The sequence below is a fragment of the Fundulus heteroclitus genome, chromosome 20 (genome assembly GCF_011125445.2).
Source record: "Fundulus heteroclitus isolate FHET01 chromosome 20, MU-UCD_Fhet_4.1, whole genome shotgun sequence".
NCBI lineage: Eukaryota > Metazoa > Chordata > Actinopteri > Cyprinodontiformes > Fundulidae > Fundulus > Fundulus heteroclitus.
The window spans coordinates 26798119-26825932 of NC_046380.1; the positions used below are offsets into that span (position 1 = coordinate 26798119).

Consider the following 27814-nt stretch of genomic DNA (forward strand, 5'->3'; position numbering starts at 1 on the left):
AAATTTGTGGATATTTTTATTTTTTTCAACAAACAGCTTTTAAAGAATGCTCAATTCTTTTGGTTTGACAAAAAAAACCAAAACAAAAAACATTAAAACAATAAAATACAGATAGGAGAAATCTACCTTTACACATGTTCTCACTGATGGACCTACTGTACAGTTTCATACTTTCAGAAATAAATTACCACATACCACCACAGTAGTTTTCTGTCTAAAGATCAGAGCAGAATATGGCCATGGACGAGCGCCAAAATCAACATGACGTCATTAAAAATAGTAACTCTCTTAAAAACTGCTATCATGTTGTGGAAATCTACATGCGACACATTTTTAAACCAGATGCTCACGTTTTTTGTTGAATGTCATCAGAAACGCAACGGGAAAAACTTCTGTAGTCCACTCACTGAAAGGCTTTTGTATATAACTTTGATAATTTCTCATATAATGAGATGTTTTGTTTTACTTTTTTCTTTTTTGATAAATAAAAATGTGCCTAACGTGTTAGCTGAGGCACACCGGTGAACAGACAAGGCACTGTGGAATAACAACATACAGTACAAGTTCAGTTCAATATTTGGTGTCAGGGGAAACTTTGGATTTAATGATGCAAATCAGCAGTGCCCATTCACAGTTATCATGTGTTATGCTAGAGTTGTTTGTCTTTTGATGTTAGTATTTTCTGCCAATTTCTTCTCATCTATCTGTAGTCTCCTCTTAGGTTACTCCCCTAACACTTTGTGTCCTCCAAAGTCAAAGTGTCTCTCAGGTCTCTGTTCTGATTTCTATTAATTTCTCTGAATGCACTTTATTCCATTCTTTTAAATGAATTTTTTATTTTTTTTTAAATCACACACCAAATTCAAGTAACAACTCTCTTTGTGACGTACATGTTATATTCAGCACCTCCCACCTTCCCTTAAATATCACAGCAGTTCACCTTGGCTCCCAACCCCTCCACAAAAAACACTTGTTTTCAAATTATATGTCACATTTCTTTAGTAACAGACAAGCAAAGAAATGGGGAAATCAATTGGTTTGGATGTCTCGAGAAAGATGCAAGATACCTAAACCAATGAAAATATTTGAAAAAGAAAAACAATGACCAGTTAGGAAAAGACACAAACAATTTAGAAAAAAGACCTCACACAAACGGATCGAAGCAATAATATTTGAGTTACATGAAAGTTACATGCACAGAGAGTTAAAGATGTATAAAGCATTTATCCATCAGAGTAAAATCCTTCAGTAGATTCACTAACGATAAACACAGAAAGGGAACACAGGACGACTAATCATCTGGGTTGTGTGCGCTACTAATATTAGTTATTTATTACGTTGTTAATATTAATATTATGACACTAATGACATAGTTGTAGGAGCTGATTTCATCTCAGCAATATTTTCTTTAACTTGTCACAAACAGCACAGTGTATGCCTAAAAAGTCTAGCTTGGCACTCTAGAATCAAAGAATTAGCAGCAACCTTTTAACTTCAACCCATTTCTGACCAATCACAGGTTGAGCGTTTAAAGATACGGGCTTCAGAAGAACTACATTTTTCCATAATATCATCATGTGGTCCAGGTCTCCAACAGACTTATATGGGCAGCCGTTATTTACAATAGGACACAAAAGAAGCTGAGCTGCATCGGAAAAAGGTAACAGGGTTTAAAACAGAGAAAAAAAAGAAAAAAAAAGAAACTGTGTACAAAATAATTAAAATAATTTACTGTTTTTTCAATTTAAACCATCTTTTAGTATTTTGTAGTTGATCCAACCATTTAGTACTTGGGGATTAAATGAGGACTATAAAGATCTGACAACACTGTAACAGAACGTGACAAACTGCCATTCTCTCACGTTATATGTAAAAACAACAAAAGGAGAATTTTAACCATTATGTAATGTCTAATAAACCCTTATATTTTACATATATATATGTATATATAGATATATTAGAGATTTTAACTATGAATTTGTTGAAAATAAATAATTGAGCTGTTTTTGCAACTATCTTTAGCAGCAACACCTTGAAATAATTGACCTAATGACATTTTTGACCTTTCAACACTTATATTTGTTCTACATATATTTTAAATCTGTTGGCCAACTTTGCTTTCATGGTCTCTAAGTACAATAGATCCTGGGGGATTTTTTTTTAAGTGGAAACATTATTCTTCCCCCTACTTCAATAAATACATCAATACTAAAAATTCCCACCATATTTTGGTCCATTAACGCATCAATTGACAGCATGTAGTTCGATGCAATCTTTTTAAACATTTTATAATTAAAAATAACTCAGATAAAAGGTTAGCGCTGCATGGTTGGCTGGCATTCTTGCAATTCCTTCATTTTCTGCTTGATCCAAACCTACTAATACTGTCATATTCAGAAGATATCAGAAGATACGTTCAGGTGTGGCTCGTTTGTCAGATTAAAAGCACCTTTTGAAAATAGCAATATACAAACAGGTATTACACATTCTTTGCATTAAGCCCACGTTTCTATGATAAAAAAGTTTTTTGTATTGCTCTGAGGTAACATTTTAATCTTAAAAGTTGCGTTTTTATTAGCTGGAAGCAGAAAATGATCTGAATTAACAGAAGTCAAGGCATGTGACCAGTCTATATAATGTGTTTCACAGTGAGAATTGAATTACTGAAATAAATGTACTTTTCAATATGACCTCATAGCAAATAATCGAGGAAAAGCAAAAAATGGCATCTACCAGGAAAACCATGATTGGCTCATATCTAGTTTGAAATTTGCCACTTAGTTTTAGCCTTTTTCTGTTAGCTCTGTAGTGAACTTAGGGTTTAATTTCATACGCATTAAAGACTGAAGGCTAAAGTGTAGCTCTTCACTGAACAGCTGGCCGATGCGTGAACTTCTTGAATGTAAACTAATAAGAAGTTCATCTTCAGTGTTTTCCATAATTAAATGTTCTGTTTTATTACACAACCACGTGTTATCATAGTCTTCCATACTGGGACCCTCCCCCCCCCTCTTTTTAGGCTAAATTTATAATGGCATGCCTTTTTCCCTTTAAATGGGAAGGTCTGCTTACATTCTATAATGACTGTGAGTTAAGTATAAATACCTAAATAAATAATTTAACCCAGGCTTTGGTAGCTTGATGGGAAACAGCTTGGTCCCAAACAAAAAAAAAAAAAATCTAATGTTTAAAACAACAAACATATAGTGACATACAATACAAGCTGGTTATACAGGGATAACGTGTTCATAAATATGCAGATGTTTACAAAAAACTAAGCTGCGTTCTTTCCACGATGGAAAAATGTTAACGGTGGAGAAGAAGGAAAGATAAAGAGCCGTGTGCAGCAGCTTGTTGGCTCTGACGGACGCCCACGTTCATGCACCACGGTTTCTCTAACTCCATAATGCTGATAAATCATCATAAAGGGTTGATTATCTAGTTTGTACTGCAATGGAAATTATTGATTAAGTGCTGTAGTGTGTGGTTGTCAACGGAAAGTGCCCTCTTTAATTTTAAGATGGTATTTTTCAGCTTCTCAGGGCACCTGCATACCAATTAATACATGAGGTTCTGTCTAGGAAAGGTGACGCAGGTGTTGGACATCAGTTCCTGAATCAATGTTTTGGTGCACTATAAGGACACTTTAGCAAATGTTAGACACTGAGGGCTGATGAGAAAGTTATACTGGCCCAGCTTTACAGGTCCCCCGAGTCAAGTCCTGTCTACAGTGCAGCTCCAGACTGCACCGGGCGTCCCATTATCTCTCAGCCTGCGGATCCACCTCCATCTCATTCATTAAGTAAAGGTCTGTGTGGCGCAGCAGTCCCCCTTGCATCTGAAAGGGAAAAAAAAATATTTTATCATCATCATCATCATTTAATTATTCATAGAAACTACATGAATCTGCCTTGAATAAAAAAAGAAATATGCCATTATCTGTTTGGCTTCTGCGTGAGTAAAGAAGATAAAGACTGTAGTTATACTTGTGTAGCATTTTTATTGACAGTGTTACAAAATTCTTTATGAAAGCAATAGGGTTAGTCACATGGCTGTTCTTAAGAAATACAATAATATATGTCACAACTACAGCAGACTGTCAATATTTAAATATTTATTTGCATCTGTTTCTGTTGCAGCTTGAGTGCTATTTCACGTATTACATCATTGGTTGATTTTATTATCATAGACAGAGAAATCGTTTTAGAAAATTGTGTTTGAGTTTTATAGTACGGGGATTTGAGATTGAAACAGAAAGAGAAGCATCCCAGTCAGTATTGTGTGTTAATAATCAAAGGTGAATCGAGACCATTTGGGTCCAGTTTTGATTGTTTCTAAAGTGCAGATTAGCTTACCTTGACATAAAGAATAAGTTTTTCTTGTTTACGGTCAAGTCCAAAATTATTTACAACCCTGACAAATTTAGATTTAAAATTTTCATCCAATAAAACTGTGATAGGAAATGAGACATGGATTTCTCAAAAGATAATACAACAATGTAAAAAGTGAATGGTGTTTTTTTAAGTAAAAATTAAGTACCAGAATCAACCCGTGTTGACCAGCTGTTTCTACTAGTATTTGGATTATTTTTGGTGAAGAGCTCCACGTTGTTGAAGTTGGAAGGCTTCCTCACCATAACCCTACTCTTAGCCCCTCTTTAAAAAACAAAAACACTCAGACAGATTCAAGTCAGGCCTAATTGAGACACATCAAAACATTCATACATCAGAGTCATAAGAAACATATTGGTAAAAATAAAAGATCCCTTTAAACTTAAATTTGGGGTATGCATAATTTCGTGCTTAACTGTGTGCTTGAAAGTCATGGAGAAAAAAAAAAACAGAGACCATGCAACACCAGAAAAGGTTTGCCCTTTGTCTGCTGACTCTAGGAAGGATTGTACAAAAACAGTTCGGTCAAACACATTTATGCTTTTTTATGTTTTAGCAAGTTGGCTTCACACTGAGAAAAGGTAATGCAACCTTCTTATTGACATTGTCCCCATCTTTTTACTAGTATACGTGTGTGTGTGTGTGTGTGCGCTTAGGTCACATAGCTGTTCTGTCATTGACTGAAATATAGATTTGACCGATTTAAGAATTAGAATTGTTCTGCATTTTTATAAGGATTTTACTATATTGATTTCATTTTTATACACTTCTCTGCTTTCCAGTCTACAATTAAACCACATGAAGTAACTTTAACCCATCTATAAGTTTGTCAACCATTAATGTGTTTCCATTCTTATCCTTTTCTTCAGGGAAGATAAAAATGAATATAGTCAGAACCTCCGAAACCCTAAATAATGCTTTACAAACACAACTTAGCCATTATTAATTAGGCTTCCTCACTACACCTGTTAAATCAGGTGGTGCAACTGTACTCCTAAACAGTACCCAATTATTTCATTTAACACTATTTGCGACTTACACAGCATTTACTGACGCTCTTGAGAAACAAAAATGGGAAAAATAGGTTCAGCTACACTATAAATTTTTTTTTTTTTTTTTAAATCAGCGTTTGTGAGCTACATCATTGAAATTTTAGATCCAGTCGTAGCACAGAGACATCACTACATCATGTTTTGAACAAGATTCAAAGCAGATCTACAATACTTAAATTATTTGACTAAGACCTAAGTGAAGCCCTTTATATTCTTGACCAGATAATTTCCTGGACAGGCTGGAATTTCTGTAACTCTCTTTAAGTGGTTCAGCTTGTATCTTAAAGACAGGAAATTGTCTGTGAATAGAGGGAATGCTTAATCCAAATTATATTATTTTGACTTTGGAGTTCTACAAGGCTCAATATTTAGGTCCCACACTTTTTAACCCATACTCCATCAGTGGGTGGTCAGCATGACACATGGTATTCATTGACTGAGGGCTCAAAGTTTTGGTCATCTCCAGATGACCAAAACCAGTTTAGGCACTTTCTAACTGCATGTTAAACACATTTGTGTTTTGATGTTTTAAATTCAAACCACGAACCTCTCTTTACTATGGCTTTTACATAAACTTTAGTCATTTCATCCACCACTCTCCATCTATTTATAAGATTTAGACCATTTGCTTCTTTTTTAATTTTTAACAAAATCATATCCTTTATTCTAGTTTTTTCACTACTTTGAGTAGGAACAAAACTTATTCTGTCTTATGCTTAATGTATTTTTTGTTTTTGAATTGTCACATTTTTATTATTTAGTGATGAGGTTTCCTAATTTCCAGTTAGCTCTGTGAGGAGTTACATTATGCTGTGTGAAAGGTGGTTATAAATAAAATCTGATCAGAACCACAGTTTTATTTGGCAATGATTGTGTGAACAAGATATTTGACTTGATTGCATTGCTCACAGCATATAATTATAAATATATAAAGTTTTTTGTGTGATATGTAAACAAAGAAGAAAAAAGAAACCGTGATTTTCTTCATATGAGAATATATTTCTCCTATTAAAAAGGAAAAACTATCCATTTCCCCTTAATAAAAATAAAATAAAAAAATTAAGTAAATAAATTAACATTCAATATACTGTGGAACTCAGAGGTGTGATGATAAAAAAAAAATACAAAAAAAATGAGACAAAGATAAGTAATTTCAAAACTTTTTCAATTTAATGTGAGATGTATCCTGCAAAAATAAAATAAAAGCAATCATATCTGAAAACAAGAACATTGTAAATGAAAAGTAATCCCCAGTGCCTTGGTTGCTTAAACGAGCACAGCTGTCAACTAATAAATACATTTGTTAAAGTTGTTAAATTTTAGCATTGAGTCATATTTGGTAAATCTCTAAGATAAGTTAAACTGAAGGTGAAGAACCAGAAATGCACACCTCTGCTGTCTGTAAGCTGTTACTGACATTTGCAGGATAAAGCCCCAGTTTGCAGAGGTAACAGAGAATCAAAAGAAGACTGACTGCTGAATTCTGATCAAAATGTGCATATTAAGCACATTATTTTTAAGGTGTACACTCCTATAGAACCTGCATACTGTAATTTTGTTTTTTAAAAAAATGCATCCGATATTTTTTCCATTGAATTGTAAAACCTAAAAGTCACATTACTGGTGGAAAAAGCCTGAAAATAATGGATGTGGTCTAATTTGTTAAATCACAAAAAAAAAAATAGTTTCTTCAGGGTTGCGTACACTTTTGATATCCTCTGTATATAGAAAAGAAAAACAAAGATGTTTCAACTATATTTGATGTTTAATTACAGCTGATCACGAGTAGCCCTTAGACACCGAGACAGAAGACTCCAACACATGTCCACATATCCATAATTAGTTTTTATTTTGGACATATGATGTGCTCCATCCAGCATCAGAGAACAGAAAGGAAGAAAAAACACTACAATCCAGTGTAGACATCATTACCTTCACAAAGTTTTCTGTAATACAAGTGCATTTGCAATCTTTTTCGACTATGAGGGGAGGTAGGTATTCTTATGAGTGAAGAAACCAAAAATCGTGTAAAATTATAATTATATATATATATATATATATATATATATATATATATATATATATATATATATATATATATATATATATATATATATATATATATATATATATATATATATATAAATAAAAGAAATAAAAGATATACAAACCAACATACTACTGCACAAAAGAAAAATATCACTACCTGCGACAGTAATTCCTGAATGCAACAGGGATCTTCACTGGGTTTACTGCTTTAACACAGAACTAAGCATTTCATTTCCAGTGCTCCCATATGGGAACATCTTCACATCACTTGGATATTGCTCAGTTTTATTATACTACCTACTTTAAAGGTTATTGCTTTATTACTCATCTCTTCCCAGAACTACTTCCACTTTATGAAACGTAAAGAAATGTGAAAGAACTGAAGCTTTTCCTGCTCATAAGTAATACATATTCACGGTCATAAAAATCAGCAGTAACATCCTTACATTGTTCAACAAACAACAACTATACTTGGACGAATATTAAAATGTTATATCCCTGTTACACAGTTGCTCTTAAACAATAACTAAATGCAAATTGACAATTTTTTATCTTTTTTTCCCTTCTAAAGCAGCTGGCTTTTAAACATTTGTTTGTTTACAGGAATATTTTGATATTCCTTGTTTTAGTCTACGTATAAACTACAAAGAGGTCTCAGGTTTTGAAACATCTACAGTAAAAGTTGACAGTTTTATTACTTGAAACATGAAGATCAGAAAAAAAAGTGACAAACATGTTTAAAACAGACAGCAGGAGCTACAAACAGAAACTTTCCTTTAAAAAGGTAGAGGTTTTAAGTCAACACACTAATTATATGTGTTGATCCTGCATCTGCTTTTTAAAATAAATGCTTGCAGGATGGAGTTTCATTTGGACAGGTTTAATTTTTTTTTTCATACAAAAATCTACTTCTGCCAAAGCAAATGAAAACATGTATGGCTCTTATAAATGTGGAAAACATGTGTCACATATAGAAACCAACGGTGAACGGTCTCCCCCACACACAGTGTGTGACATATCAAACAACTCCTGCAAAGTCTACATGGTGATGAGCTCAAGGTGTTTGAAATTTGCTCCCTAAGCCCAGAAAACCCTCATAAAAAGACAACACTTACGTGCGGCAGCAGAGGCCATGACCACGCCTCTCTGGCGTCCGGATTATTGAGGCACTAAAATAACTTTTGTGGAGGAAGCTGCAGTCATAGAAAAACCAAAGCTGCATGAGAGTGCACCCTCTAAAGTGCGCCTTATCATGTTTTTTCTTTCATGAACTGTTTCATAAATACCGATTAAAGACTGAACTCTGCTTCGGTCTAATCTGATATTAGATACCACGTTGTGCAAAGAGAAAATATATATAAAAAATAAAAAAAAACACCTCATACCCCAATGCATAACAATGAAACTTGCTCTTTCAACCTTCTTTACATGCTGGAGCAGAATCCGCTTCTAACACAAAAAACAAACCAAGGAACACTATAACCCAAGTGGGTAGAACGCAACTGGGGCTGGATATCATTTGGAGCTTTTTAGTGTACAAAAATAAAAACAATATATGTTTATCATCATGAAACATTTTTTTAAATATTAGATGCAACAAAAATGTACAGTCTGATGCTACACACAGGCAACAGCAGAGGAGGTTGAGGTAGTCGGGGTGGAAATCATGATAAACCGAGGAATGAGGTCCGATTTATACGCAGAAGAAATCTAGGAAGGTTTGTAGGAAGCTAAGCTACTTTGAGGCATCATATCAGCTTTTTGTCAATAATCTAAAATATTGTTTAATAGCTTGTGGGAATTTTGTGTTGTTATTGATGCTGGTATCTGTTCCATGTTGTGCAAGGATCAACATTGTCATTAAAGTGGGTCACATAAGACAGAAACGCAAAGCTGGATCCTGAGATCTGGAGACGGGCTGGACAGGATGTAAGGAGGATGTAAGGAGGTAAGTCTTTGATAACCTTAGACACCTTTGAGCGCTTGTCAGCTAAACCAAATGTGATTTTGACTTCCTGTACCTGTCAAGAAACACAAACGCCTAGCGCCAACCGGTAGAAAATCCGCTGTTTCGTACGGTTTTCTGCCGGACGATAAGTCCGTTATACCTGCTTGTTCGTTATGAGGCTAGAAATCAGGTACAGATGTAAAAAAATAAACTTTGTCTCGGGCATCGGGTTACAATTAGAGAGCCTAATCACACAGCACAATGACAAAACAAAAATAATTCTGAATTATAAAAGTCATTTAGTGTGATTACGGCTTCTAAAAAAAATAACTCTGTTTTATTAATATTAGCTTCCTACTAACATTTGGCTCAATTATGCTGTGCTGATGTAGGTGTGATATGGCCAAGAGCCTAAAAAGCCCCAAATGTTGATATCCAGCCCGACACAAACACACACACACACACACACACAGGGAAACAGCAGAGAGTCTGACTTCAAAGGTCCTAAATGGTCTTAATATAAGTCCTGGTTGTGTGCAGCGCTGCCCCAGACGCAAGAGCCATGCAGCCGGTTAATGTTGTGCTTCAGCTTTAGGAGTCGTACTCAGAGCGCTCCTCTATGAACACAGCAGGTGGATTGCTTACCCTGCTGCCACAGTCCAGGCAGGAAACCCCCAAGGCAACCAGGCAGTGCCAAGCCTGCAGACAACGAGAGGGGAGCAAGAGGTTAAGACTTTATCAGAACAGACAAACAGATTAGCAGGCATCTCTGGTACAAATGTGTTAAAAATGTAATTCATTACTTGCTGCATAATCTGTCAGTTCTAGGAAAGGCTCAATTGTTACTTTTTAAATAAAAACACTGGTGGCATAGTTTAACATTTAACTTTAACATCAACATGATTGAAGCGCTTTGTTTTTAATATATGCTTTATTTCCTCTAAGGGACTCTTTAAAATTGGAAAGAAAAAATTATTATGGCATTCCAGAACGGCAGACGAGTGTTCACCTTCATCAATCAGTAAACGGATGGAAACAAAACTAAAGGTAATTTGGGAGAAATGAAAAACCTTTTCTTTCACACAAACGTAAACATCTGGCCGTTACAGGGACTTTAATGAAAGACAGCGTGAATCCGCCTGATCTGCAGAGCAATCAGCACTCCTGTAGCCAGTAGTGCTGCTACCAGCACTAAACTCCTACATCAGCCTCCTGCCCATAGGGAGAAGGTACCAGAGCCTCCAAAGCCCACTCCTCAGGACTCCTGAGCAGCTTTAGACTTTGAATAGTTTTTTTCCTGAAAAGGTGCTATTTAAATAAACTAGCCTTGCTTTCAGAAAGCTGAACTTCCTCCCTCCTAAGATCCCTGCCTCTGGATTTCAACCCTACTCTTGCCTGGACCAGTCACAGGGACAATGGACCCAAGAGGAGAACCCAGAACATTCCTCTCCCTAACGACAGCCTCCATCATTCTGGGAGATCCCGAGATGTTCCCTGATAAGGCGTCCATAATCACATCAACTGACTCCTTTCAACGTCCTTTTGTTTTTGATTAAATTATTGAAACATTTTTGAGAGGGAGAAACTGCATTTTGATTTATCTGCATGCGTTGCATAAATGGGAAGTTGCCAAAAGAAGATCGGTTGACTGATTGAACTGAAGCTGAGTATTTCCCCCAATTTAAGGCTAAAATGTATCTTTCAGGCGAGAAATTCTTCGATGGGCTAAGTGTTAAAACCTTCTGCCCAATATTAAGTACGGTAGAGGATCTGTGAAGCTGTGGGCCTGAGAACCTTCATGGAGAGCATGGCACCATAAAGTCCTTGAAATACGGGTAGATTTTAAATAAAAGGAAAACAAGCATCCTCTGCCTTAAAGCTGAAACTGGACCATCGCTGAGTTTCCAGGGATGGTGGACAACCCAGAGGGACTGTGCAAAAAAGAAATGCCCCTCTCTCTTTGTTCTGCCTCTGCGTGGGATGTTATGGGAGAAGAGTCTACGCAAAGAGAAGGTAGCACAAGGTATGATCCTTGGGGTGCTAATAACTGCACCACCAATGATCCCATTTAAAGCAATTATTCCTTAAAGTGGGAGTTTTCCCCCCACTGACCACATGAACTTAGCTTTTTAAGCGTGAAATTCAAGGCCGCGCTGCACTAGAGGAGCAGCTTGTCATCTCAACCATCGACAGCGCGGTTTAACGGCGCACACAACTAAATCACAAGCTGAACCTGATAAAGAATAAAATGTGGTTAAAACCAGTTATAACAACTCACCAAGTAGATCACGAAGCACAGGTAGGCGACGGAGAGGAGAGCGGCGATGACGTAGAGCAGGATGCTCTTCAACGCAGTCACATAGACGATCACAAAGTACATGTTGATGGCGCAAACCAGCAGAATGAGGACGCCTCCTAAAATCTTCCACACCCTTAAAAAGAGAAAAAGACCAAACTATTACAATTTTCAAACATTTACCAGAATGAAAACTCTTTGTTTACATGTTTATGTAGCATTATTTTGCTTTTGACCTAAAATAATCTCTTTTCCTTCTTTGAAAAATACAGAATACACCCTGAGAAAAGCAAAAATATCTCACTTCTGTAACCCAGGCAGTATAATTGGCCCTTACGTCTTTCAGTTCCCTTCCTATAATGCTGAAGTGGTCTAAAAAAATACCGTGGGAACGTGACTGAGTTGGGGTGAGCGCTGCAAAAAGTAAATAATATTTTCTTGAAATCTGTGTATTTGTCCTTGATTTGAGCAGGTAAATAAGATTATCTGCAAATGGAATGAGATAATTAGATATACTGCACTTGAAATAAGATGATGGAGATGTGTCGTTCCTATTTTAAGTGCAATCATCTTATTCCATTGGCAGATAATTTAAACTTGCCTGCTCAAATCAAGGACAAATACACTACTTTTAGGTCCCTTTTTGCAGTGGGATATTCTACTTACATCCCATTAGCAAAGTCATTCATGATGGAGGTCAGGCTGGTGAACGTCAGAATGGGGATCAAAGCAAATGGAAGCTGTTGGAGGAGAAAAATTACGATTAAAAACGCACAACGTTACATAAAACATGTCACCTTAAAGTGCTGAACGGCTTCTCCTGACCTGCATGCTTTGCAGCACGTTGAGGAAGTCATTCATCCCCGTCAGATGGTGAACGTCCTGGAAAATGGCGACGAGGAGAGTCGGCACGATAGCGATGGAGCGAGTTAGCAGCACCCGCGCAAAACGAGACCACTTCAGGTTCAGAAATCCCTGAGGAAGGATAAAAAAAAAAAAAAAATAACACAAACTTGCAGCTTTACAGAAATCTGTTCGGGTTTTTAAAAGAGTGCAAAGTAGCAGAAATGACGGCAACATGCCAGGCAGCAGGTTTTCTTACCTCCATCACAAACTGTCCAGAGTAAGTTCCTGTCATGGTGGAGCTCTGTCCAGCTGCCAGAATCCCTAAAGCCCAGATGTAAAGAGCAGCAGGACCAAAGAAACATCCCAACACCACTCCCTGTGCACATACAAAAAAAAATACACAGAAAGATAGTGATTATCTTATTATTCATGGATTTATTTATCTGTTTTTAGGACTGAGTTGTAAAGGTTTATTCATTCATCCGGGTTCATCTCAATGAATGCAGATGCTGAACAGTTGATTTATTTCTGTATTTCCATTTAAAAAGGCAAACTTAGGTTATACAGATTCATAGCTCACGAAGTTAAACATTTTAAAGGCTTTTTGCATTTAATTTAGATGTTTATGAATTTCTTAGCCAATAAAGACACAGAATTCAGTTTCTCAGAAAATATTAAAGCTACATAAGGCCAATAACTGATTTGTGATGGAGAAATGACCGCCTACTGAGAAATATATCAATGTAGTGCAAAGTAAAAGCACTGAATACTTGGTCGGGGCTCATTTTGAGTCTATTGAAGTATAAATTACTCCATCAACAGCCTTGAAACTTGAACTCCAGCTGCAGTCCACAACTTGTGACTCTCCTACCATTTCTTAAATGGGTTTTGATTTAAATACTGGTCTCAAGGCTGCCTGTACACATTGCTCTACCAAACCTTTTTCTTCCACTTAATTTTCAATTAAAATTAAACAAAAACCTCTCAACAGCCAGCTTCTTTAGCCATGGCCTGGTCTGACTTACCCTCCTTTTAGAAGACGTCAATGATGCTGGACGAATGTGTACTTAGAAGTCCTTATGAAGTTCCTTATGACTGTGTAACCATAACATAGCATTTCTCTATAACGTTTTTATTGGTTTTGTGAATTTGGGGTTTTCATCATCTTTGAGCCATAAAAACCAAAATGAAAATACTTGAAAGATGTCTTTTTTGTAATTAATAACTTAAATAAATGCACTTGACTTTATTGAGAGCCGCCAAGAGCTCTATAAAACTCTTTCTATCTAATGTAGATTATTCGGCTGTGCATTTACATGTAATTGTTTAAATAGACAGTTTGCAGGATCTTCAAGTTTCTTTGAGTCAGTTACACTTTTTACCTTGTTAGACCTTAAGAAGAATATCCAGCAATAACTGCATTTAAATGTGTTCTCCATGGATAAAAAAAATAAATTTCTAGTCTTAAAACATAAACTATGCATCAGAGATCATTGCTGGAGTGATGCTGAGCAGACATACCCCTTTGTAGATGTCCACCTCCAGGGTGTGATTGTTGAGAGGGAAGAGGTTGGAGTGGGGGCTGCCGGTAGCGTTGCACTCAGCGTTCTAAAACACAGTCAGCAACAACTAAAGCATCACTACGCTTAGAAAAAAGTCGTTATTTCACTGTGCAGGAACAGCCAAACATCACAATCAGTAGAGCTGCAGATTATTCAAACACCGTACTCACCACCTCCATGTTGGTTTTATTGAAAAAGGCCTGAGCAAAGACTGCGACGACGAAGACGTTGATGAGGAAGGACACGAAGAGGGCGATGGATGATTCGATGAAGTAGTACTTGTTGGCTTCTTTGACTGCCTTCTTATCCTTCCGATCCACGTCTCTGGACTAAAGATAACAAACAAGGTAGAAACGCCACCATTTTTCCGTTTTATTTCCTTTTTTATTTTGTTAAGAGATTCTTTAAGGACACGTTCCACCAACTTTCCCATCAAGTTATGATTGTTGCATAGTTATGCGGTTTGTTTCTTTACCTTGACAAGGGCTGAGTGCAGGTAGATGTTGTGGGGCATGATGACAGCGCCGACGATTCCCACGGCCTGCTCCAGCTGCATAGGCCCGCAGTTAGCGCAGTACGGCAAAAACATCCCCTTAAGAACTTCTCCTTGATCCGGCTTCACCAGCACATACTAAAGTGGGACGTCAGGACAAACAATGTTACATGTCCATAAAACGTAAAACACAAAGTACTCATCATGGGCGGGAATGTCAGATTGAATAAAAAGCCTTTAGATTCTATTTCAAACACTTTTTCTGTGAAATGATGATACAACAAACAGATTTAATGCATTTTTGACAACAAAAAAATAAATGTAATTGACACAAAGTCAAAATTCAACAAATTGGCTAAAATATTCCTTACTAATATTTGTAGAAATGTCCTTTAGCAAGCTGCGAATAAACACCATTATTTTCTACCCATTAGAAACGGCATGGCCTAATTCTCACTTTCTCGTTTATTGTCTAGAATTAGTTTCTTTAAATTGGTGTGTTTCCATGCTGGGATCCAGCTTCAAAGCATCTCAGCAAATATAGCAAATGTTCCAGCTCCAAAGCTGACATCTTCAAGCTTGACTCAAAGTTGCAGCTGCCGACACAGACGAGCTAAATGCCTTCAGGATAGTTCTAGGATTAAAGGACTAATGACTCAGAAGGATCTGGAAAAACTAATCCATGCGTTTATATTTAGTAGAATTGATTACTGCAACGGTGTTTTCACAGGACTTCCTAAAAAGTGGATCAGACAGCTGCAGCTGATCCAGAACGCTGCTGCGTCCTCACTAAGACTAAGAAAGTAGAGCACATAACCCCAGTTCTAAAGTCCTTACACTGGCTCCCTGTATCTCAGAGAATAGACTTTAAAATACTTCTGTTAGTCTATAAATCCTTAAATGGCTTAGCACCTAAATACATCACAGACTTGTTATCAGTGTATCAACCCTCCAGACCACTAAGGTCTTCTGACTCCAGCCTACTCTGCATACCTAGAACACAAACTAAACAAGGAGAAGCAGCATTTAGTTCCTATGCTCCGTTTATCTGGAACAAACTTCCAGAAACCTGTAAAAGTGCGGAAAGCCTGAGTTCTTTTAAATCAAGATTAAAAACACATCTGTTTAAAATTGCCTTTGACTGTTCTAGTTAAACAGTTTTACTGTTTTTAATGTTCTTTTTTGTTACTACATTCTATCCCTACTTGCTTTTATTCTATTTTCTATCTACATTTTATTATTTTGGTATATCTTAATCATGTAAAGCACTTTGTATTGTCTTGTACTGAATTGTGCTATATAAATAAATTTGCCTTGCCTTGCCTTGCCTTAATGGTCAGACAAGACAAAGACTCTACACGGCCACGCTGACAAAAAAAAATAAATGTTTGTAAGAGTCAGGATGAGGGTTTCAAACTGAAGAACACTGTAGTAACTTTCTGGCATAGTGGTGGCAGCATCATGCTGTGGGGACGTCTCACTGCCACTGATACTTGTGCATTGCACAAAGTTAATGGAACGATGATTAACAGAATAAACCTGGACACAGTTGGGACAATGAGCCCAAACACAGCAGAGCTTGACTTAGAACAGATAAAGCCTGCTAAGATTAGGCCTCCTGAATAGTACCATCCTCCACCCTAGTGGAAATGTTTTAACCAATCATTAAACATCTGGGTGTGAAATGAAACAATGTGAATGGGGTCTAGCCATTTCTTAAAGAAAAATGGTCACAAATCCAGTCAGAATTATACCAGAAGCTTGTTGACGACTCAAAAACACACGTGTAGTCTCTCTCTGAAACTAAAGGATATTTACACAAATAATAGACAGCATTTGAACCATCAAGTATAATTCTGACCCAATGATTCACAAAGAAGGTGTGCACCTAATTTTATTTTTAAAAATCTTTGAAGCTTTATGTCGTATAATAATTCCAGCCTAAAAAAAGATCCAGTTTAACCCATAAAAAGGCTAAGCTGCATCTTGAAAAACCCAAATTTAACATGATACTTATGCCAAGAATGGCTGCATGTAAACTTTTGGCTGCCCCGGTGTCAGATGTGAAGAAAGCTCACCTCATAGCCAAAACTTAGAGCCATTATAGTAATCAGCAATCCAAAGAAAGCTTCAAGTTTCCTTAACCCTAAAGAAAAAACAACAAAAACATGTAAAAACACAAAACATAATCAATAAGGAGTTGTATTTCGGGTTAAAGATGATTACGTACCATATTTGTCTAAAAAGAGGAACACAAATGTGTCTGTGATGGTGATGAGAACCCCCGCCCACAGTGGGATCCTGAATGATCACAAAAAGAAAGAAAATTATGAATTTATGCACACCTTTAAATCTATATATAACACATGGAAGAAAACTCAGCCTCTTACCTGCCCACTGAAAGAAGGTTAAAAGCTATGGCACAGCCGATGACCTCCTGCATGTCTGAACCGATAATGGCCAGCTCGATCATTAACCAAAGGATTATCCGTGGAACCTGGAAAAATAAAACAGCCATTTATGGGATGAGAACCGCCGATTTAGACAAATTAACTTTGACCAACAGGAAGGAGAAGAGGAACAGGTTGCAACTCACAGGGCGATACTGGCGGTTGCACACTTCAGCCAGGTGCATCCCGGTGACGACCCCGAGGCGTGCAGCTAACCTCTGCAACAGCAACCCAATGATGGTTGCTACAAGCAGCACCCATAGGAGCTGCGAGAAAGAGGCATAAAATCAGCACAAGTTGCTACATCACATGAGAGTTGGATTTACTGCCATTTCCCAGAATTATAGCCCATATAATCAGAGGCAAGATCATTTGTAACTGATCTCATACAGAAGACGCTTAGCTAAAGAAAATATGACATGTATCAGTGATAAAATCATTAAATGCAGGTACAGCTCAAAAAATCTGAATAATATAATAAAATATCTAAATAATTTAATGCAAGACATGAATTTTAACTTGAGAGCTCTCCAGGAGACATTTACTGGCTTGAGGATAACCAGAAAATGTGATTACTACAGAACCTTGCTAATAATGCTGTATTTAAACATGTTAATGGAAAGTTAAGTGGAAGGAAAAAAGTTTTGTGCCAATTAAAAGGGGATCACAGAGCCAAATCAATAAAAACACACATTTATACAGTTTCCTGTGTAAAGGTGTGTCTCAGATAAATTAATAGGGGACAATCATTTTTAATGGTATCCCACATTTTTTTTATTATCAAATTAGAAAACCCAGAAGTCCTAAATTGCATTATTGCAAAGCCTACTCTGGTAGTTTTGTGTGATTCTGAGGCATTTATAAAGTTGATAAATTACATAACTTTGCAACAGTGGGTTTCCCCATTGAATTCAGCCTTGTTCTCCACATGTTGCATTAAATCCTCTTCCTGGTTTTCTCACTGACCCCGTAAATGAGCTGTAACGTAAAATCAAGGAAGAACTAGCGCTTGGTTAACTGGAGCCTCCACCTGTACCTGACTGATTCTAGTTGGTGCTCTGCAGATTTAAGGTAGAAATCCTTCCTATTTTAGTATTTATCTACTGTAAATTAGGTTCTCCTGCCTCAAAAAGGCAGAGCAGATCTCCAATTTTCACCATTTAAAAAAATAGCTACAAATTAATAGCTTTATCCTACATCTTGAGGTTATTTTGATGCGTAGATCAACAGGTTTCATTCATTACCTTAAAACCAGCTATGGCACCAGACTGCAGGTCCGACTCGATGTTCCCAGGATCCAAATAAGCAATGCTCATCAAGAACCCCGGCCCCGTGAAGGCCCAGAGTTTACGGAAACTGAATATCTGAGAGGCAAAGACAGATGATTTTTATTCTTAATAATTGTCCTGTGCAATTAGTCATCTAACACTTCAAATACTAAGAAAAATAACAAGATAAAACAAGAAACAAACAAATGAAAAAAATATTTAGAATACTGAAGTCATAGTATTAGACTGGTATAAGTAGAAATATCTGGGGTTTTATTTTGTTTTACCTGGTTGGGACTTTCTGGAATGGGAACCCTCTCCTCGAAGTAGGTGGAGAACGGCTCCTCTTGGTCCTCAGGGGAGGCAGGAGGAGAGATGGCGCTGTAACGGCTCGACTGGACTCCATTATCCTGCCGGGAATCATCTGAGACAGACGAGTTTCACAGAGAGCTCCGTCAATACGCCGCAGCCTGGATCATCCTCTGTTTGAGGAATTTATTCTTCTTCCATTGGAAAGAAGATACCTACTCTGAGGAACCAAGTTTTTTCATTCACTGGATATTTGCGTAGCTCTGAATTTCTCTTAGAGCCATTAGCAGCATTTGGTGTCTTGGTTGTTGTGTTTTTGTGAAAACATAATCAAAATCAGATTTAATCGACAAGTTGCTTAAAAAAAAAAGGGTATATAGAAATATTTTCTTGTGCATTAGAACATAGACATTTTCAACAAGAGTAAGAAATGGCTGGATTGGTGCAAATAAGCGCAATATTAATCTGAACACGCTGACTGTTCTGTGGAAAGAAACTGTCTCTGTGGCGGCTGGTTTTAATAACTGGATCAGATCAATGACTGATGTAATCCGCTAACTTCAGGAGTTTCACTGGTCCAGCTGAGGCGCAGTCATTTAAGCAAAGGGAGAGGAGGAGTGGGGCGAGAACACCCCCCTGGGTGGCGCCAGTGCTGCTGGTTGTAGTGCAGAAGAAGATGCAGTGGTTTCTTTTATGGGACCAGGATGATGTTGGAGCGTTATCATAGTTTAATTCATTTTAAAAAAGGAATTTCTTCAGTCAGAATTACACACAGCACAAAAATATGCTACCAAGGTTTTCTTAAAGTTTAACAAAGTTTATGGAATGAGAAAGAAACTGATCAAACGTTCACATTTAAGACATGACTAACGCAATTTAAGATCTAGGATATGAAAACATCTGGGTTTACTCAACACATTTTGAGGCATAATTTAAAAAAAATTAATTTAGATCTTTTTAGATCTTGCATAAAACCTGGATTTATACATTTGCTTGTAGATCTTAATTATTACTTGTTTTTAGCTATTTTTATGATACTGTACTGGCGAGACACAATTAAAGAAGTAATCCCAACAGCCATGGCTCACGTTTTTTGTTTTCAAAAAGCAGAACTGTTGTTTCAAACGTTTTTTTTTTGCATCAAATATCAGCTATCCCATTATAACGCTTCTTCAAAGCATCAGAATCACCTGCCCCTTTTCCAACAAGTCCTACACCAGAGGCTCCCCATGAGTTTTGATGAAAGATAAATAAAAACCTGAGCCTCGATCTGTTTGCATTCAATATTTGCTTAAGTCATTCACATTTTGGGATTGTGTAACTTTAACTTCTATACAGCACTAGTGTACAGTCAGTGAGATCCTCAATGCAAAGAAGCCGTCTAAGAATAATGCAAATCAGCCACACAAGCAGTCTGCTACCTGAAATTACACAGATTAACTCTCAGGTCGCACAACCCTCAATCAGACACGACTTAAGCCTGATGTCTCAACTAAAATTTGTTATGACAACACTTTGGAAAAATAAAGAAAATGATTGCTTCCAAAAGTACAAATAAACACTGTTTGAGCTGACAACTCACGGAGCCTGGAGCGTTCCTGCTTTCCTTCACTCATCTCCAACTCACCGCGGGTCCTAAAGTCCACTGTTGCCTAAGAATGACTCGGCTTTTATATGCCGCTGCCTCTGGGTGTGTTTTTTTTTTTTTTTCCCCAGTACAGGTTGGGAAGGAGGGGGCATTAGATGTCACATTGACAATCTGTCAGTGTGACATCTAATGCAAAAAAAAAAAAAATGCTTCAAGTTGAGGGAGAACCAAAACATGACCCAAATCCTAAAACTAAGCCTGTAAATTTATCCTCTAACTTTCAAATAGGTGTTAATTAGGTCACTTGTTGCTGGGAATACATTTAAAACTAACTTTTAAAAGATATTACAACCTCATGGGGGGCAGCCAGTGTTCAATGAGGTGACAAATAGTGAGGATGGCTGTAAAGTGATGTTTCTCCTGCTTAAAGGGGGCTACCTTCCAGGAGGTCTCCGTTCGGCTCGGCCGTCATGGGGGCGGGCTGCAGGGTCCCCGGTAAGGTGAGGGATGAATATCAGCCACCCCTGCAATAGAACAGTTGTTACATAAGATGAGTGAATCCTGCAATCATTTAGGGAAAATATAGAGATTTTATTAGCTGGGAATGAAAGTCATGCCTTTCATGCACAACTACAATGTTTTTTGCTAACTCCCTAAAACGCCCGAGTCATCCTAATGATTAAGCAACATTACAAGAAAGGCAAAAGCCACAATGCGGATGAGAGCTTTCGCAGGAAGCGGCGGGTCCACCAGTTTCACTTCCGTTAAACATATTTTAACAATGTCGCTGCACACAAAAACCCATGAAAGACTTACTTCTTTATTTCTGTATGTCCCTCGCATTAAAAGCAAAGCCTTACCAAAGCAAACGGCTGTACTTTATAACACAGACGGTGCACGCGACAGTGGTATGACTGGGCAAAAGAGGAGCTGAGGCAGCAGACGAGGGCAACTTTTCCAGCTGTCAAGGTCTACAACAGAACCGCTTCCTCACCCTGAACTGCTATTAGGAAGAATTGACCGAATGTGACGTTCTTCAACAATAATGATCAACAAAACAATATTAATGAAGAATAACAATATAACTGCAAGAAACGTGAGGCCGTGAAACACATCGTGAGAACAGGTGCATCTCAGTGAAATCCCAAAATAATCATATGCTTGACTTGTTTTGGTATCTCAATCTAAAAAGTGAAACTTAAATTTATGAATAAATTCATACCATGCAGGATGATGTACTTTAAGTGTCTCAGAATTATGCAAAATGTATCTTTTTATAAATTTGCGTGAAACAGAAATGTCAGCCTGGTTACAAGCATCTCCTTGTAGTACTGCAAACAAACTAAATCCCTGAGAAGAGCTTCTTTTTACTTCTATATCGTTCAAAGTGAAAAACATTTTACTAATCCCAAATTTATCACGGCTCACAACTATCTGAGTTTCTTTAAAGAGTACTTCCAGATGGCGAAGGATCTCCTGTAGCAGATCTGAAGATCTGTAGACCCTTGAGGATCATTGGGGGTTCTCTGATACGTTTTCCATTTTGTGAAACCTCCTCATTTGCACAATCCTCCCCAGAGGCTCCAAAGCGGTAACCCAGAACAGAACCAGCGCTCTTTAATACCTTGTTCAGCTTTTTAAGTCTCTGGCTCTGTTGCTGCCACAACGTATGACTCCAGAAGAGACGACTGTCTCCACCAGAGCCTTGTAGAACATCTGCAGGACGCTGAAGGACCTACGCTTCATGAAGAAGTACAGTCTACCCTGTTCCTTACAGCACACAGCTTCACTGTGACAGAACAAATGGAGGTGGAGAAGTCATCGTTTGCATGAAATCTGCATCAACGCATAATACTCTTGGACACAGCACTCTGAACAGCTTCTTCAGGAGTTTCCTTTTCACGGCTTGCTGCTCTTATGAAAGGAAGAAATTATAGTCTGTTGTGCAAATCAAAACAGCAGTTCTCCGCTTAATTTTAAAGGTCATAACATAGCATGTCTAAATAAAAGCCTTTATTTTATTTCCCTCAGGTCTAATAGCAGATATCAACGAATAAAAATGGTCACGATGCAATCCAGCGTTAACTTGTCTCATGTAGAGATGCAATCTTCCCATCTATAAAGCTAAATCTTCTCTAACCTCCAGTCGGTCGAGGCAGATGACCGTTCACACTGAGCCCGGTTCTGCTGAAGGTTTTTCCTTCCCGTTAATGGGGAGTTTTCCTCTCCACTGTCGCTTCATGCTTGCTCAGTATGAGGGATTGCAGCAAAGCCATGTACAATGCAGACGACTCTCCCTGTGGCTCTACGCTTCTCCAGGAGTGAATGCTGCTTATCAAGACTTTGAAGCAATCAACTGGTTTCCTTAGATAGGAATTTTTTTTTGACCAATCTGTATAATATGATTGAAATTGACTTTGGAAAGTGCCTTGAGATGACGTGTTCAATGAATTGGCGCTATATAAATTAAATTGAATTAATGCAAACACATTCTTCCTCATTTGCTTTTGACTAAATCAGTGATTGTGATGATTCATGCTGGCGTGAAACCTAAAGCGTCAACATATTCTGAGCTTGCAGTGCAACAAAACTGTCCCAGTGCTGGATTGGCTCCTTTGAATCACACTGATTAATGGGCCGAAGGACACTTGGGTTCACTATGACTTACACCAAACTAGGCCTCATGTGCTCTCATGTGACCACACAGTCAGCCGACACTGAAACCGGACATACAGGCAAGAGAGGAGGAAAAACAACGTGTCAGCTGACTCCTGCCATGGTTCTTGAAGAATCAAATGAATAGAAGAGCATTTCTGAACTCCTACTGAATGTCTGGAGGTGGTGATTTTAAAAACAATTTACACACATACACACACAGAGGACAACATTTCCAGAAGCTGGTCAAGACCCAGCAGCTCTCCTAAGTCTTTCCACCCAGCAGCAGGAGCTAAAAGGCCGCTATTAAATGCTAATCTTCTGATAACAAACATGTATTCAGCTTTCTGCTCTTGGTGAGCATTTGTTTAACACATGGGACCGAGGTGCTGAGTAAAGTTTACAGGTTAGATTACACCCGATTGCATCTTCTCACTCTCCTCAGTTTTTGCAAGATAAATCCTTCATAAGTGAGGATTTTATTACTTTGGCACATTTCCTCTTAGTCTCAACAGAAGCTCCTGGTTCAATGTCTTATTTCGTCTACTAGTTCTGCTATCTTCACTGTGTCTGTTTTGTTGCCATGTGCTGTTCCTGTCCCAGTGTGATTACAGCCACGGATTGTGCAACTCTTCCAAAACGTCAGCGTCAATCTTGTCTAATTTAGTAAAAAAGACTCAGTCAAATCTGTTAACCACCCTCAGTAAAGATATGCAAAAAGAGTTTTGAAATAAACTGAATAATCTCATTATATTGATTTGGGGATAAAAATACTGTTTTTATTTAATACATTTATTTAGTGTCAATCAAAAGCCTCAGAACTTTGGTTTTGTTTTTTACAAAATCACTGGTACTCACTCATTAAAACAGGAACTGAAGCATTAGAAATAGTTGTTAGTTTCTAAGACTTGTCTTTCATTAATCAATGACTTCCTGTTTACTTGGCATCATTCTTCAAAATGGGAAAGACAATAGAGCATACGAATATAGGTGAGGCAAAATTGGGTTGATCTTCACATGTCAAGCGATGGCTGGATGCAATCTACATGTGCGTCAGTGGTTTGGGAAGAAAAGGATGCATGAAATAAGCTTTGTCACATGTAAATGAGAGGAGTTTGATAAACTACACCAGGAATTTTACCTGTAGTGGTGAGTTTTGATTAGATAAACCTGATTGATTTGGCAATTATAACATCACAGGCAGGGCGGTGTAAAAGAAAATGAAGATAAACGCGTAGAAAAATCCCCTCTCGCCCAGTTGACAGCACAGTGGAAGCTGTGTAACGCTGTGGGCTTATTTTTAATTATTTTGGGAACCTTAGACTGTTACACTGCATGGCTTTATTATTAACTCCTTTTTTTTTTTAGAAATACTAAAAAAAAAATTACATTTTGTTCAAATCAACCCAGAAACGGTTCACCTGACCCAAACCTAACTTCGTCCACGGCCATCTCAGTTCCCATACCTGACATCCTACATGAACAAAATGTGGGAGGTCCTGAAGTCTAACTAGAACAAGAGAGGATCCTGGGAAGTCTAGACGCAGAGGGAGGCCACTTCAGTGCAGAATAACTACAAGTTTTAGATGTATATCTGCCCCAACGCCTGATTCAGATCAGTGAATTAGCTGCTAAGCCTAAGCTCTGTAGGAGCCTACTAATGAGGCACTCATTTAAGTCAGGCCTGCTAAAGGTGGCAAGTAGCAAAACAACATGCAGGACACCGACCCTCGAGGACTGAAGTTGCCCACCTTGATCTAGAGAGATTTATGCAAAGAGAGATGGTCCAGGTATTCAAGAAGGATAAGTGTGGTCGTACTGGCAAAAGGAGGTTGTACAAAGTATTAATATCAGGAGTATTAACAGGTTATCAACCAGTGAGTTAGTCAAAATCTATTATTTCTTAAAGGTGCATAGCCACGCTATATGACTTTTTTATTTATTTATACATCAGTCACTCACTCTGATTGCATACAAAGTTTTTCTGATAGACTATCACGTCCTGCTGGCATATTAGTTGTTATTTTGGCGTTTTACGCTTTGTTGTTACTCAATTTGTTAGTAAGTTAAATAAAGCATTTCGCCTTATTTACTATTAAAACACTATCAGGATGATACACCCTTGGTGTATATAAGCTTTTTTTAATCGTGATCAAACAATTTTTGGTCTTTTTATAAGCATATAATGTGGCTATATACTTTTAAGATGGTATTTTTTACACAGACAATAAATGTATTCAAATTAAAGGTTGGACGTTGATATAATATTCATATTGATGCTGCTTCCTTTATTATAAGTTTCTTTGCCAGATTAACCAATAGATTTGTCCACACCTGAATATCAAGCCATTGCCTTAGGACAGACTAAAGGAAGATGCCATCACTATTTGTTAACCACAATTTATTTAAGTTCTAAATGAATAAATAAATAATCCCAATATGAGATCAGTGAAAACAACCATGTTTCATCATAACTTTACCAAATGTTGTAAAGTTGGATTTACCATGCTGACATCAACTAAGATGCGGATGGTGCAATAAGACAACGTGTCACTTAGTCACTCATTCATCCAACTTCCCTCAAAACCTCAGTTAAAACTTAAACATAATCTGCACAGAACAGCTTTTACTATCACCACATCTAAGACACCTCCCAAACGGACAAGCTTGCAAGTGATGCCCCGCCCCCTCACATGGTGACTTACCAACGTTTACCCTAAATATCAGAACAAACATTCTCAAGAGAGTATAAGGACACAGAAAACACCAGATCTGGAAAAACGCCATCTGAGGTCACGGTGAGGCTTTAGTTTATGTTGATAAAATAGCTGCAACGAATAAAGGTCAGTATTAAGCAAAACAACTGATTTAGCGGGGAGCTGACTAACACATCTGTTCATAAAGCTGCCAGATGGGTGCCATACAGTACTCCCATAAAAAAAAAAAAAAAAACACCAGCTCTCAGCACATTTAACTCAACTCTGCCCAGCATAGTCCTGGGCTGTTCACCAACACGTGTAAAATGAACCCTTATTTCAACACCTGATAAGAACATTCAAATTTAATGTGCATCTTAGACCGTCCACACACCTGCAGGGGGATAAAGCTAGAAGAAAATGTCTTAGGAGCATGTTTGTCACAGTACGCTTTGTAATAAACACTGCTAGAATTCGTCTTTCACTAGAATCCTATTTCTGGCTTATATATTTCCCCTGCAAGCCACTCAACCAAAAACAGGGACTCAACAATCAACCAACTATTTTTTTTTTTTTTTTTTTTTTTAACTTGAGGGCCTCTGCTCAGTGATCTACAGGCAAAAATTAAGATTTTTTTCCCCACCTATTCATTAAATTTGTTAAAATTACACATCTCTCTCTCTTTACTTACATACTTTATGGCCACATGAACAAACCGCAGATCCCTTGATGAACGTAGTTTACGCTCAACAAAAACAACAAAAGCAACAACAAAAAGCAGAAGTTTCAGGACATATGTTTAGATATAACTGGGTTATTTCATATTGAATTTAAACCATTATTTCCACCAAGCAGCCTACAGCACCTTTTTGCCCATAATACTCCTGAGCATGTAAAACAATATTTCATTTTAAAATGTGAGTCTGAACGTCAGTCTTTTTAAAAAAAAAATAAAAATATTGGGAAAAAAACAGATAGGTGCACTTCTAGAGATCAAGCATCAATTTACAATTTTAAAGCAACTGCCTGTTTCCTGCAAACAAGGTACTGCAAGGTTTCTGAAGAGTGCATCGTTTATTTCAAAAGACAAAGGATTTTCTCACGAAACACTATAATCATTAGTTTCTCAGGCTTTATTTGGTGAGGTAGTAGCAATGTTTTAATAATGAACGCACACTCTGAAGTGAAACCGTCATGCAGGTGGTGTAAAACCCCAAGAGATGCTGCTATCAGATAAAAATAATAGCGTAAGCCTGTAGGTGTGCAGGGCTCAGAGGAACCCTCACCGACACGCATCCTTCCGGTGGGCACAAGCACAGAAATAAATCACGCTGAGACAAAACCTACAATAAACTCAGAAAATAACAAGCACGCTATGACAGCGCCGACGTTGCCCGTGTACAGCTCGAGCTCCACATCAAGCTAACCACTTTCCATGATGTTAACTGTTTAGTTAGCTCTGCCCGCGTTAGCTTGCCTGAGTAATTAAAACTTCTTACCTGCGTATAAAGGTACGGGAGTGGAAATACCAGTCTGCGTCTTGAATTGCGAGGTTAATTTAATAACGACATCATTTGCTCAAACTTGAAGTTAGCTAAGCACGTTACCGAACGAAAGCTTATCGAAGTCGTGTCAACTGTAGGGTTGAGGCAAAGTGCGCATGCGCAGTATTTCTGCGCCGTTGTGATTGGTCGGTTCACCGGGCTACAGTCATGCCTCTCGACTACCGGTCCGCTCGTGTTCATCGACCCGGCATGTGAAACACGAAGGTGTTGAGAAGGATGGGGGGCAGTACATTGAATGCAACCTCTGATCTATCAGCACTTTAGCGTTGAATGTATTCACAGAAGCCTGGAAATTAAAAGAGTCAACATAGAGAAACTGAAAAGAAAATAAATATATTTTTTTTTTATTATTTTTATGAATAGATAGATAGTCACTTTTCAATGTTATATATAATCCCTGCAATCATACAGATAGAATCAATCTGTTTGGCACAAATAATACAGAACAAAGAAATGTTATAACATAATTTTAATATAAAACCACAATTGAAATGGAATCTAAAATTATTACAGTATAAAATTACATAACAGCCTTAGTTATTTTCATTCAACCAAGTTTTTTTTAATGATGAGACACAGATATATAAAAATGTTATATATGAGTAAATTTTACAACGAAAAAATGTGAAAAAGGAAAAAAAAAAAA

General features: G+C 37.5%; 1 protein-coding gene across 2 annotated transcripts; it reads right to left on the minus strand.

Annotated features, from left to right (window-relative positions):
* On the minus strand, positions 1 to 27266 carry slc11a2 (solute carrier family 11 member 2). Of its 2 annotated transcripts, XM_036151999.1 has the most exons (17): positions 27103 to 27266; positions 20691 to 20776; positions 18643 to 18779; positions 18332 to 18451; positions 17234 to 17353; positions 17028 to 17134; positions 16868 to 16938; positions 16716 to 16783; positions 14620 to 14775; positions 14315 to 14473; positions 14104 to 14190; positions 12839 to 12958; positions 12562 to 12711; positions 12403 to 12476; positions 11719 to 11872; positions 10086 to 10139; positions 1 to 3838 (listed from the first exon to the last, which is right to left on the minus strand). In XM_036151999.1, the coding sequence occupies exons 2-17, from the start codon at positions 20722 to 20724 to the stop codon at positions 3761 to 3763; spliced, it is 1689 nt and encodes a 562-aa protein (XP_036007892.1). In that variant the 5' UTR covers positions 20725 to 20776; positions 27103 to 27266; the 3' UTR covers positions 1 to 3760. The 2 variants fall into 2 exon arrangements, with proteins under 2 accessions (XP_036007892.1, XP_036007893.1); XM_036152000.1 differs by lacking the exons at positions 20691 to 20776; positions 27103 to 27266 and adding an exon at positions 20247 to 20312.
* Positions 27267 to 27814: the final 548 nt, after the last annotated feature.

Excerpts from the sequence above, each read along its gene's own strand:
- slc11a2 (XM_036151999.1), bottom strand. The coding sequence starts at position 20,724 with ATGACGGCCGAGCCGAACGGAGACCTCCTGGAAG. Across the intron at positions 14,776-16,715 it reads CTCTAAGTTTTGGCTATGAG|TATGTGCTGGTGAAGCCGGA; the intron begins GTGAGCTTTCTT and ends GTCCCACTTTAG. Across the intron at positions 12,959-14,103 it reads AGGTGGACATCTACAAAGGG|GGAGTGGTGTTGGGATGTTT; the intron begins GTATGTCTGCTC and ends GTATGTGCACAG.